The following is a 13,842-nucleotide window of genomic DNA, read 5'->3' as shown; positions in this document are numbered from 1 at the left end:
ATCTGTGTGCAGAAATTATTTTGCCCCACAGATATAAATATTTGAGTGGCACATACCTTGAAGAAACTGCCTTTCCTCTCCTGCTTGCCGGGTTGACTGGTGGACATGGTGTCTGTAGAGCCTTCTCTGTCCGTCTCTGAGGAGAGGAAAAAAAGACAAAAAAACTATAACAATCAAAACAACAACACAAGATCCTAATCTGTTCAGCCAAGGCAATTGCTATGACCTCACCGATCATTAGGGTGTTTAATTTATCAAAATTGTTTTGTCAACTGCTGTTTCCAAAGACACAAATGCAATTTGAACCTCAACTTTTAAGCCTGTGGACAAGAAAAAAATTAAAATTTGCTAAATCAGTATGTGAGATTTTTTTAGTATGTCCGAAACCTTAGTATGAAACTAGTAGTACGTGAATTTCATAGCATTTCCAATGAAATAATACAGTATGCAAACACTGGACATTGCGCCGGCATAAGTATCCCACAATGCAATGCGGTCGTACTGACAATGTTCATAACCGACGAACAGACAGAAACCAAGCAGCTCTGTAACGCCAATAACGCTCTATTTTACATTTCTACAAATTTAAATGACTGTTTGTCTAGTTATTCACATCTTTCAGTAATTTAAGCATTATCTGGCAATGCCGCTGCAGCTGAGGTCGGCAGGGGTTACCATGGTTACGCGTCTTCAAACCATAGACTGTATATTATTAATAATAACAGTCTATGCTTCAAACAGCAAGGAAGCTCTCAGGAATTGACGTTGAAAGCTACAGTGCAGTGTTTCCTCTATGTTGGCAGACATTTTTCTGCCACCACCAGTGTTTCCTCTATGTTGATTTTCAAGTGGCGGTCCGCCACGGTTAGATTTCTCCCGCCACGGCATCAGAAAAAAGCCGTCTATTAGCAGTGATTGTTAGAGAGTCGCAGAATAGCGTGGACACGCGCTTCACATCGCGAGTGTGCACGCGTGCCACTCAGAGAAAAGGGAGGAAAAAAAAAAGAGACAGGCTGTCCGGAGGACCCGGTTGAGATGGCATGTGTGCATCCTTGAGAACTGTAAGTCCTATAGCCTAACTTATATTGTCAGTTCATTTAAGCCTGTATTAGTCTATAGTGCTTGCACGTTTAGTTTTACCTTCACCTGCTAGCTAAATTGCACGTGGCTGTTGATTCAATACAACGCCCTTGATATCATAATATGGCATAGTAGGCTAAACCGTGATTATTTCATACATTCATGTCCCGAAACATATTGGGGGAAATTCATTCAACATAATTCCAGCCAAATAACAATTAAAAATAGGCTATGTTATTTGAACATTTATAACCAAACCTAACTGGCACTGCCTCCGTTTTGGTGTCTGCTGCGGTGCGCAGCGCAGTTCGGACCCGTGCGCCGCTTCCCTTTTCTTTTTTTTTCACTCCGCTCTCAGCTCCTCTGCCAGTTGCTGCATGAACTTCCTCTGGGACATTTTACAGCTGGTGCACTCCATGGAGAGGATGTGTGTAATGATTTCAGCCAGTTGTAGCATGTATAAAGTTATACGTAGACAGCTACCGGCCATCTAGGCTACGTGTAGGCCTATGTCGCCTTTCACAGAACGAGCGCCCGGTGCTATGCCGTAGCCTGCGTTACCGACTCTGGCTTTGCCTTCGGCCCATCGGTGATGCCCACTAGAGTCTGGATCAGGCCGAATTTTTCTGTTCGAGCCGGCCCGCGTCCGACAGAGCCGTGACCGAACCCGGCCCGAGCCAGACAGGCATTAAGAAATTTGTGTGCGAGCCCAACACAGTTAAAATCTCATTTTTTTCCTCATACTAATGACACATGTAGGCTACGTTTGTTTGTGTGGAAATCCCTTTTTTATTAAGAAACTGTAGGAAGGCTTTCGGAAATGTCAACAGATGAGCGCATCAGCGCATGGGGAAACAAGTGCACGTTAATAAGCTGTTAAAATGTTCAATGGGTTAACCTCTCCTGATCGCTTCGTTTCCGACCGTGATCAGAAAACCAGGGGAGACTCGTTACCTCCAGGGCCCACGTTATAAAATGAATAACCACCAGCTCTGCTCCGGCTGCATCTACAACACGTCTGCTTCCTCTTTCTCTATCTGTCTTCTGCCCACTTAGGCTACCACCTTAATGCCCTTAATGCCCACACTTGTTACTTGAGACCGCTAGTTACGTTTCTCTGACAGAGACTATGATTATTACTAAGCAACCAAGATGCATCTTCAACCACGCAAAAGATTAAAAACAAAACCGCAAAAATGGCCAAAATAGGTAAAAGTGATTGTATTTTCTTTGCCTTTTGTGTAATGCATATAGCCTAAAAACAATTTTAAATGAAAATACAGACTATTTTAGGTATTTTCAGGTACCAGCAGGATTGTATTTTTTTATTTAGCTAAGTTATTATACATATACATTTCAAAACAGGCCACAGGGGTACCATCTAACAGCATGCTTGCTACTCAGCATTAATGGGCCACCTCTTTCTGAATTCCCCTATAACCGAGCCTTGGAGTTATTTTTCCAAAAGCCAAGAAAAATCAAATGCACACAGCAAGGCAGCCAACTTTGCCACTGAGGCAAATATGCAATTAGTTTCATTATGAATGGTTTCATACTAAAGCCTACTTTAGGTTTGGTTTCCCTATGAAGAAATTCTTGTAAAATTCATTTTGTAGACCTACAGTTCGTCAAAAATACAGTTCAATCAAAACGAAATCAAAATATGCCTCATTGTGTTTGAATAGTGGTGAATAAATATATTTGTTTGTGTTGCAGCGAAGTGTCCGTACTGTTTAATATGTAAAACATTTGGCGGCAGGATGGGGCACGGGACAGGGGGGGGCGGAGTTCTGACAGATCTGCCCCCACTGCTAAAAATAATCCTAGAGGAAACACTGCGCCATGGTATCAGAAATAAGGCAGACGCACAAAAGGGTTTCCGCTATGTACACCGCCGCTCCTTCAGCTGCTGATGAAAAGTCATAAAGTCGTAATTACACGATTCTGCAGAGCCGTCTGCTCTACTGAACTCAAGCGAACTGTCATCCGCTCTCTCTCCCCTTTAGGCTGAGCAACTGGAACAGTGACAGGACGCCATCACTGGCAACCAAATAAACAACAGGGTGAGTACTACTTGTCACCACTGTTTGAATTACAGGGGGTATTGTGGGGGGGTCCGAACCCCCTAGATGAGACTTGGACCCTCCCAAAGGGATGAAAATAATTTTTTTATAAAATAGAATGTTAGCCTTTCCAAAATTGTATGTATTTAAATGCAGTATTACCATCACATACCAACAATTCAGGAAATAATCTAATGAAATACGATTTTCAAACCCTCACTTCCCATTGGGCTGTACCATTTCTCTGGTACGTTCAGACTGTGTTCTTTGCTATGGTTCTTTGCCATCACTTCACTAGCTGTCAAAACGTATGTACCGGGTACGGACGCAAGTGCTGGTGTGTCAGCAAAATTAAGAGTAAGTGGCTGAATCAACTTCAATCTCTGCCTATGGTTTGGACTGCCCTGTATATCATCATGCGTTGTGCTTTGTGGTAAATGTTATGAGTAGCTCGTCATCTGAACATAATAATAACTGTCTTAATTTGGTTGTTCATAGTGTTTCTCTCATCTATAATGAAGTCATAGTCTAGCTAGCTAGCTAGCTAAAAGTTCACGCAGCTCCTGAAGCTCTCTGTACAAAGCAAATATTGTCCGTCTCTTGGTGAAACTAAGCCGAGAATGACTGCATTTATGCAAGCAGTTTATTATCTCATGGACAAGGTTGTTGGACGGAAACGTGCTCAAATGTGTGCGTTTGAACGGCTGAAGAAGCTAGCCCGTCTAGCTAGTCTATCTGTATTTAGGCGCGAGATAGGTCTTCACTACCGTCCCGAACAACATACAGATCGCTATGGTTTAACCGGAGGTCTCCCTTCCACTCAGCGGCCACGACCATCGCTGCTGCTTAAAAACATTAGGCCTACAATCACACGCCGTAGCAGGAGTTCCATAGATATACTGATATGCGGAGAGGTTTAATGAGGCGATTTATCATTTTGTGCAATTTCATTGTTAATGTCTTCTAAAGAGGGAATCTGCACTAATATTCAGGGAATTTAGATAAATTAGTGGATCTCCTATATAAAATGGAGAGTGACGTCACCAGTCGAAATAGCTGTACCCTCCGAAGCTCACGGTATAATTCGAACACTGCATGTCGCTCAATCTTAGGCAAAGTGACAAACGGCGACAAAAGCCGCGACATGAAATCTGCACTCACGCGGGTCCCATGAAAAATGACAGCTACAGTTTATTGGAAAATAGCATTGTGGACACTGAATTTGATGAATTTACTGTTTATCAGACCCCAGATGAGACAAGAAGCTAACGTTAGCGAACGCTGCGGTCCCACTGCCTTTGACTCTGACGCTGTATTCCTCCGACACGCTGTATTAACGTTACTGTTTTAAAACCGTTTTCCAGGTTAGTGGGGGTGCATACCGCTCCAAACCAACATGAAAAATGTAGCTAATACAGTAATGTTCACTCACTGTTTTGTTTTATTGTTAAACTGTGTGTAAAATGATCGGTGACGTTAAATCACCGGTTTCAGGTAACGGCACCCCACGGTACCGTCTATTTGCTGGATGGTTTCAAGGTAACGGTCGGTAGCTAACATTAGCAGATAAGCCCGTTGACAGCGCCGTTATTGTTCATATTTTGGCACAATGTTTCTGACCGTAGTAGTAGTCATAGTGACTGAAATTGTGATGTCAGATGCTAAAAAAGAAACTACACGCTGTTTTCAGGTAATGTAACTTTTTGACGTTCTGGACCACCAGAAGCCACCCCCTCACTTCGCCCCTGGTACTGGCTAAGAAACACAATGACTGGCCCAATCACGCACATTTAAACACATGTGCAGTGTGTAGCTATAAGGCATCTAGTTTTTGGGCTAAAAAAAACCCTTTGGAAAAAGGCTGGATTATATTTCCATGTTTTTTACTAAGGCAGAGGGGGGAAGAGGTTATTTCCTGGAAAGCAACAGAAGCCAAAGAGTGACAGAAGGCATGGAACCTTGCTTTTTTTTTTTTTTTTATCTTCTGTCTCTCTTACTCTGCCTTTCCTCCCCAGATCTCTAGAGGGGCTCTGTTGGGCCAACCCCTCTTGTCAAAACATAAAAGTAGAGTGGACTTTTGGATTTGTTTTGATTGGAGCAAGACGTGCATGTGTTTTCATGTGGGTGACTGCAAGCTTGTGTGTAATTCACACAGTGCTTGCCTGGTAAACAGGAAGGCCCCTGGGGTTGTCAGTCAAGGAAAAACAAACACTGGGTTGCCAGCTATTCAGTGATAAACTATTCTCGCATTGCCAGACCTTCCTCTACAACGCTGCGGAGGAGGGTCTGGAGAGTCCACAGAGCATTCTGAGATGGGAGAAAAACGTGCTCCGGTTTATTGACATTTCTTAAAAACCAACCACGATCGTCTTGGGCGGTGCTAAGCGCCGGACAGATCCGCGATGCCGTTGCAAAACAGACTCGGGAAGTGGACGTTCAAAGGTTGTTTTAGTCGTGCAACAGAAAACTCAGATTGGACAGATAGTCTAGCTAGCTGTCTGGATTTACCCTGCTGAGATCTAAGGAGCAGTTAACCATAGTCCTCAGAAATCCACCAGAGTTTAGAATGCCAACACAAAAAAAGCGGAAGGTAACAGACAAATAAGGGACGAATCCACGGCGGCTGCGTCGAGGAGTAAATCTCTATATATGTGCGCCTGCTCTACCAACTGAGCTAACCTGGCCACCAGCAGAGTGTCTGTTAGCTAAACTGCTGAAGTCAGTTGAACAGGTGAAGTGAAGATAACGTTGTCGACAGGCACCTTTGTGTTTTTCATCAGGTAATGATAAGATATATCAGATCAAATCTTATGTGGAATCAGTTTGACTAAAACAGGGGTGTCAAACTAAATTCCACTAAGGGCCACACTGGAAATGACGATCACAATAAGGGCTAGACATGTTGAGTTTATTTACATGCTTTTATTTAACAAAAAAAGTCTATCAACTTTGTATTATTGTATGTCTCGTATAGCTTTCTCCCATACAGTTTGGTCGACATAAAACCCTAAAAAAAGTCAGCAAAAAAGTTTCTTAGCCATCGTAGAATTTAGCAAGTCATGAAAAACAAAAATTTCATTTTTAAAAGCAGCTACCACCCAGCCGACTCACAACAACCTGTTTCACAGCCTGAATATTAAAAAACTCTCTGCTTCTGTCGGGAATTCTGTAGGGCTGCGTTTTGATCTTAGTCAACTTAGATTTCTTTAGTCGATTAGTCATGTTTTATGCTTTTTTCATGCTGAATGACTTATTTCCAAGAAATGTACGAGCACATCTCTGTTAAACACAAGAATTAAAGTGGTGCTTTTGCATGACTCTTTGCGGAGAAACTCAGATTTACAGATGTGTCGATTAAATCAACTAATCGATTAGTCGATACAATTGACTAATTGAATAGTTGACTAAGAATTTCTTTAATTGAGCACAGCCCTAGAATTCTGAGTCTCAAAGTCGGCAATCGGTCAAATTCTGCACGCCAGTGTCGCATAATTACAGTATGAAAAACAGTTTCTTGATTTTTTTTGGTATGGTCTAGTCGGGCCAAAATTTGCTGTGAGCCAAAATTGAAATGAATCAAAAAAATGATAATGATAATGGGCCTTGAGTTTGACACATGTGGACTAAAATGACAAAATTGGTGGTTTTGGCGAGACTAGATTAACTAAAATGTGTAATATGTTTCATACGTTCTAAACGGGACTGCACTAGTTTTACTAAAGCGAGGGAAAATCTATGTTTTAAAATGTATTGTTTGTTTTTTTTACTTTCATTTGTCATCCATCTATACATACACAAGGATTAAACTGTATATGCACTCTGTGACAATGACTCATATTTGTATGATTAAACTTTACAAAGCTGGCGGGTCTCTACAGTTGAAATACTAACAGAACACAAAATGGGGAAATGGGAAAATAAATCATGCCTGTGTGTCACTTTGTCTTCTTCACAGTAAAACAGCGACCATGCAGTTAAACAAGTGCAATATCTATAGTGTTCAAGAGTTTTCTTTGTTCATTCCACTGTGAAAGCAAACCTTTCTGCTTACTGAATATCTAAAGTTACATGTAAAATGTTGACTGATGACTTCTATTAGTTGAGAGTTGGGGTGTGTGGTTTCCATGTTTCCATTGTCTGTAGAAAACCTAACACAAAGGGGATGTCAACAAACGAGCCTCTTCAAAACAAAAGGACAAACCTGTGCTTTCATATTCTTGGAATGTAAGTGACAAGTGGTAAATGTGTTGAGAACTACCAGCTAATGCCTGATTCTACAAATGGTTAGGCAAGAGGATCTGAGAGGAGTTATATCCTCTAACCTAAAAGTTCCTTTTACAACTCAGGCCTATAGCAGAAATTTAGGGCTGGGTGATATGGAGAAAATCAAATGTCATGAGATTTTTGACAAAGTACCTCGATATCGATACTGCAACGATATTGTAGTGTTGACTATTGGTGCTTTCACAAAATATTTGCACAATGAGATTTTTAATAAATAATCATCAGTAATGTGGCTATAATGACTAAGAGGGTAAAGGCAAATAATAGAACAGTTACAAGAGTCTGGTAAGTTCAGAAAATGACTTTACTGTAATGCAGCCTTTAAAATCAGGAAAAGACAAGACATGCCATATTACGATATTCCAATATCCAAAATCTAAGACGATATCTAGTCTCATATCACAATATCGATATAATATCGATATATTGCCCAGCTCTAGAGAAATTACACACATGTCACATGTATTGTAGGCAGAGTCCTGTTATTAGCTGCTGCTGGATAATCCTTGCACTAGAGCAAATATATTCAACAGGGGGTCTGGGACCCCTAGGGGGGTCCTCAGAGTTACTGCAGAGGGGGCCACCAAATTATTTGTTATTTTTGTAAAAAATGTCAATGTCTGAAAATATACATTAACATGAATCCAACATAATGAAGCTCAGCGCAAATTCTTTCAGGAAGACTTCTAAATTACTTCAATCACCACTATCTCTCCCTAAACTTTCAGCTGTTGAGAGGCGTTCACTCTTCAGTAAACCAACCAGAATTGGCCACGAAATTCATGATTTCCGGCAGACAGCTGTATCCAGGTCATATTATACATCCATGGGCGGAGGTATAGAAACTGAGAAAAAAGAAACCATAATGTCACCACCTGAGCAAAGAGACTGAGCTTGACATTCAAAAGAAATTGGTCAGACAACAAAAAACCAGGCTGCCAGACCAATGCACGCTTGAATTCCTGAACTGTGACTCAGGTTCGAGGTAGACAACACAGCACTAAGCACATTAGCAGATTTCTGAAGAGCTTGAAAAACCAGGGTCTTGGCCTGTACCGTGAAATACTTTGGCTTTACTTATGAGAAAAAAAGTTAGGGAGATGATATGATGTGCAAGGCTTGGGATAATAGTTGAGGTTACAGTCCGAGAACCCCGCAAATGCCTGGCAGCAATGTTTGAACAGCAGCCTAATTGCCGTGCAAACAATAGATGACACACCAATCTGTGAGCTGGAAACGTTCAGGGGCAAAAGAAAGCCGAGTCTCAGGTCACCAGCCACAAAACACCACGGCAGACAATTGGATTCCTAGGCTGAACTGAAATCACACTGCTCACATATCAACGGATGCTCCATGCTATGAGAGTTTTTGGGGATAAGCATTTTGTTTTTCTTGACTTGACATAGTCTCTTAAATCACATCTCTCATTGAAAACTCAACACGGGTTCTGTATTAAAAGTTGTGTAACTTCTAAATCTGCACAAGATGAGTGATTTAGACTGGCATGCACACAAGTCCTTATAAATCACCAAGTACACATCTACAGCATACACCAAACTCAATTAAAAAAATGTGCCTATTATCTATAGGCCATATCTAGTTATAGGCTTACGATTATCGATACTGGCCATGGACCGTATGGTACAGGAACAAACCGCTTATAATGTCCTGTAAGATGTCGAGAGCCTACTTAAAATGCTTTAAAGTTTAAACCACATTACGGTTTATAATGAACGAAACATTCATATGTTAGTTGTGTTGGATTTTTTGAAGCAAAAACATCTTAAATGGGGGCGCCTGGATGGCTCGCCTGGTTCAATGTGCGCCCCATGTACTGAGGCTCGGTCCTTGCCACAGCGGTCCGGTTCGGTTCCAACCTGCGGCCCTTGCTGCATGTCATTAGCCCTCTCTCCACTTTCATGTCTTCGGCTTTCCTCTTGGGTAAAGGATAAAAATGCCCCCCCCAAAAAAAAACCCATTTAAATCACAGTTATGCTCTATGTGAACTCACACATTTTTATACGAAATGTTTTGCGTATGCCTCGGCTTTCATCTGTGCTAGTTATACACACTAACGACGTTCAACAGGTGGTGATAACTTGTACAACACGTCCCGCAGTATTCTTCACACATATAATGCTGCCTTGTTGTTGACGGTGCAACAATAAATAATGAGCCTATCGCTGGGAGTTTTGCTTTCTCAAGAGACGGAGCTAACTTTGAGTTTGGAAGTTAGCTACAGACGACAAAAACACGAAACCACCAGAGCAGAATGTCAACACAAAGGGAGGCTTTAACGGTAACGTTCCTTACTTGCCTATCACGGTGTGAGTGTTATTCCAGTCTGGCAAAAGAAAACTCCGCTGCTCCGAAGAGTTGCTGCTGGACATGTAATTGACATTATAGCTCCATGTCGAGTACCTTCGGTGGTTGTAGGTTGTGATAATTAATACTTAATTACGTATTTGTAACTTTCCGGTGAGGAAAAACAAGTAAACAGAATCTGTCCTGTGTCTGGGCGGCTGCCTTCATGGTCCTAAACTCTTCTGAGAAACTTGCTGGCTGCGTTGTTCTCTTTGTGTAAAACAAGCCACAAGAAGGAAGGACTTCCGTTTATACGTTTCAAAATAAAGTTTAAACTGTTTAGCCTACATGTAAATAAATAAATACAATTAAAAGTAGATTTTCAGCTGTTTCAAAAAAAAGTTAATACCATCTAAACTAAGATACCCTATAAACAAAATAGTTTAAGTACATTTTGGAGAATAACTTACTTCCTGTGTTCTTACCAATAGCCATACTTCAGTTAGCTAGTGTTTTAACTTGATTGACCAGACACCAGAGTAAAGTTAGAATACGTGTTGCTTGTATGACAAAATTTCATGTCTAAATAGATAAAGCAATGTGGTCTGGGTAAAAGGGATATTATGTGTTATTTATACAATTTTTTCCAGTTTCTCTAAACTTTATCAAATATTTTCAAATATTTTGTCTAGTATAAATGACTCTGGTCTTATGTCCTAATGGTGCCACATGTGTGATGCAGCAGAATTTATTTCATGACATTTTTAAAAGCGTCACATGTCATGCTTTTATTTTAAAGGTAAAGCCGCACTACTTCCGGAGGTTTACTTCTTCTAAGCCAGCTTGATGATGCCACTACTGCCTCAATCTCCACACCGCACTGCAAATGAACAAAAACAGACTAATATCAAATCACGTGTCCCGACCAAAGACTGGCAAAATGTTTATTCCCTTTACAAAGTTTGATGGTTTCCCCCCCAGATCAGAGCAATTACAACTTACTGAGATGCCCTTTAAACAAAATAACTCAACAACAGATCTAATTATTCTATAAGACTGCCTACATGTTAAGACCCTAATAATGGCAATATATAAGCAACAAACGTAAACGTAAAAAAAAAAAATGCAGTGCAAATTTTGAATCGCTGAAATGGAAGGAGAATGTTTTTATTTATAAGTTGATGATACCACTGCTAAATATAAAAACATGTCACAGGTACATGTTTGACTACCTACATGTTACTATTTTATTTATCTGATTTTTTCCATGCAGCTCAGTATACTCCCTTCATTTAGGTCTTATTTTAAAAGTTATAGCATTGTTATCAGAAATGGAAAGAGGAACAGAAAGAAGGCAAAATATCATACTTTGCAGAAATTGCACTTCTGTAGAAGAAAAAAATGTTTGCGTAAGTGTAAAACCCTACTATAACATTTAACACAGCTCCTCCGCTCTGGGTGGAGTTGCTGAGTTTAAACAGAGTGGGATTGGATTTAGCTTGATCTCTGTCATGCTTTTCCATGATATGACATTATACACTTTAAAGCCAGTTTCAACTATGGTAGTATTTAGTTTATGATTATTATAATGGAGTTATTATAAAATATATTATTATTATTATTATTATTATTATTAGTAGTAGTAGTAGTAGTAGTAGTAGTAGTGGTAGTAGTAGTAGTAGTATATTAACTACATTTATTGATTTTATGCTTTTGTCAATAGCGACATACAAATGATGTACAACCCAAGCTACAGTAATTAGTGGGAATGCTGTTCTACAGCTTTCAAGTCCTTAAAATCTTCTTCCGCTCCCAAAATTTTCAGCTCCTTCATACTTTCACCTACAGACGCCAAACAAACTTTAAAATGTTCACAAAATATTCAGCTATCAGGCTATATCTTTTCAGTTTGATATCTTTAACAGTTTTTGTTAAAAAGCTGTTTAAGTTTAGTGATCATTTCAGGAAATTTTATCGATTAAACAGTGTGTATTGCGTGAGCTAGAGTGGATGATGTCATAGCTAGAGGGTGAAGCTTCGAAAAAATTATCTTTGTCCCTTCTCAATAAATTGTTCTCACGCCCACAATATCTACTTGTCATACACAATTTATACATCAAAACGTAGGTATTTTTGTGTCTACTCTCAGCCAAGCTGCTCAGTTTTGTGATACACCTTTTACTTTTGGCTGGTTGAGCTTCCAAATGACAAGAGGTCCATATCTTTTTCCATTGGCTCCAATGTTAAAACTCCTGGATATTTCCCAGCGAAACACTGAACGAACCACTTTTTGAAATCGCTGATATGACCACATTTTTACATTTATCCATATACATTTTATACCGATACGTTCACAAAGGCCTTGTGGTGCTCAGGATGACGTTATTTGACTGATAGCAGTTATCGTTTTGCCACTGTGAGGCTTTGTTTGAGAGCTCGCTCTCAGGGACTCTGAATAGCTGAAGCACAGCACAGCTGACAGATTCAGCAGGTGTTGCTCATCAACTTGATTACAGACATCAAAGCATGTTTATAAACATATCCACTGGCCATTCGTTACCATGACAACACTTTCACAGACACACCCAGATACTACAGGCAGTAATATGAACAGTAGTCTATACAGATACTACAGGCAGTAATATGAACAGTAGTCTATACAGATACTACAGGCAGTAATATGAACAGTAGTCTATACAGATACTACTGGCAGTAATATGAACAGTAGTCTATACAGATACTACTGGCAGTAATATGAACAGTAGTCTATACAGATACTACAGGCAGTAATATGAACAGTAGTCTATACAGATACTACAGGCAGTAATATGAACAGTAGTCTATACAGATACTACTGGCAGTAATATGAACAGTAGTCTATACAGATACTACAGGCAGTAATATGAACAGTAGTCTATACAGATACTACTGGCAGTAATATGAACAGTAGTCTATACAGATACTACAGGCAGTAATATGAACAGTAGTCTATACAGATACTACAGGCAGTAATATGAACAGTAGTCTATACAGATACTACAGGCAGTAATATGAACAGTAGTCTAGATCTGTTGCCTTCCACTTCAGTCTGTCTCCTAATCTGTCTGTGTCTCCCTCCCTCCTTTTCTCTCTCCGTCCCTCCTCTGTTTTTTTGTTTTTGTCTCCCTCCTCCTCCCTCATTCTCCGTCTCTCGCTGTCTCCTACCCTACTTCTGTCTTTCTCCCTCTGTCTCCCTTCCTCCCTCTGTCTTCTTTCCTCCCTCTGTCTGTATCCCTCCCTCCCTCCTTCTTTTTCTTTTCTGTCTCCCTCACTCCCTCTCTATCTCCTTCCCTCCCTCTCTGTCTCTCTCCCTCCCTCCATCTCTTTTTCCCTCTCTCTCTCTCTCTGTCTCTTTTTCTTTACCTCTGCCTCTCTCTCTATCTCTTTCTCTCTCCCTGTCTCTCTCTCTCTCTTTTTTTCTCTCTCTCTCCTCTCTCTCTCTATCCCCCTCTCTCTCTCTTTCCTTCTCTTTCTCTCTCTTTGTCTCTCTCTTTCAGACCTCACAATCTTCTACATATTTTGTAATTTTTCAACTTTTGAAGCCAGCAGTTCAGTTTAGCGTCAACTTTTAGCTTTTTAATGAAATTCATACTTCTTAAAACAATTTCCACTTTTTCTACTACTCTCACTACTTCAACTACTACAAACATTCACTGGCCAGTCGTTACCATGACAACAGATACACACCCAGATACTACAGGCAGGAATATGAACTTTAGTCTGTCTTCTCTCTTCTATTCTCTTGTTCTGGTCTGTCTGTCTGTCTTCTCTCGCTCCCCCTCTCTATCTCTCTTTTTCCATCTGCCTCTCTCTCCCTCTCTATCCGTCTCTCTCTCTTTCTCTCTCTATCCCTCTCTCTCTCTTTTTCTTTCACTCTCTCCATCCCTCCTCCCTCCCCCTCTCTTCCTTTCTCTCTCTCTATCACTCTCTCTCTCTGTCTCTTTCTTTCCCCTTGCCTCTCTCTCTCCGTCTCTATCCTCTCTCTCTCTTTCTCTCTCCATCCCTCTCTCTCTTTCCCTCTCTCTCTCTCTCTCCTCTTTCTCTCTCTTTGTCTCTCCCTCTCTCTCCTTCT

General features: G+C 40.5%; 1 protein-coding gene across 2 annotated transcripts in view; it reads right to left on the bottom strand.

Moving 5' to 3' along the window:
• The window catches only part of LOC114572357 (ras and Rab interactor 2), a 53,111-nt gene extending 43,143 nt beyond the window's left edge, over positions 1-9,968 (bottom strand). Inside the window, exons 1-2 of one of the 2 annotated variants that reach the window (XM_028603956.1) lie at positions 9,745-9,968; positions 57-136 (exon numbers count right to left, since the gene is read on the bottom strand). In XM_028603956.1, coding sequence (XP_028459757.1) covers positions 57-136; positions 9,745-9,817 — 153 coding nt within the window. In that variant the 5' untranslated portion in view covers positions 9,818-9,968. Of the gene's footprint in view, positions 1-56; positions 137-9,740 lie in introns of both variants that reach the window. The other variant, XM_028603957.1, reaches the window with a different exon arrangement.
• Between the last annotated feature and the right edge of the window lie 3,874 nt (positions 9,969-13,842).

The sequence above is a fragment of the Perca flavescens genome, chromosome 17 (assembly GCF_004354835.1).
Source record: "Perca flavescens isolate YP-PL-M2 chromosome 17, PFLA_1.0, whole genome shotgun sequence".
NCBI lineage: Eukaryota > Metazoa > Chordata > Actinopteri > Perciformes > Percidae > Perca > Perca flavescens.
The sequence above is the reverse complement of the archived record's forward strand: the minus strand, read 5'-3'. Positions and strand labels throughout refer to the sequence as shown.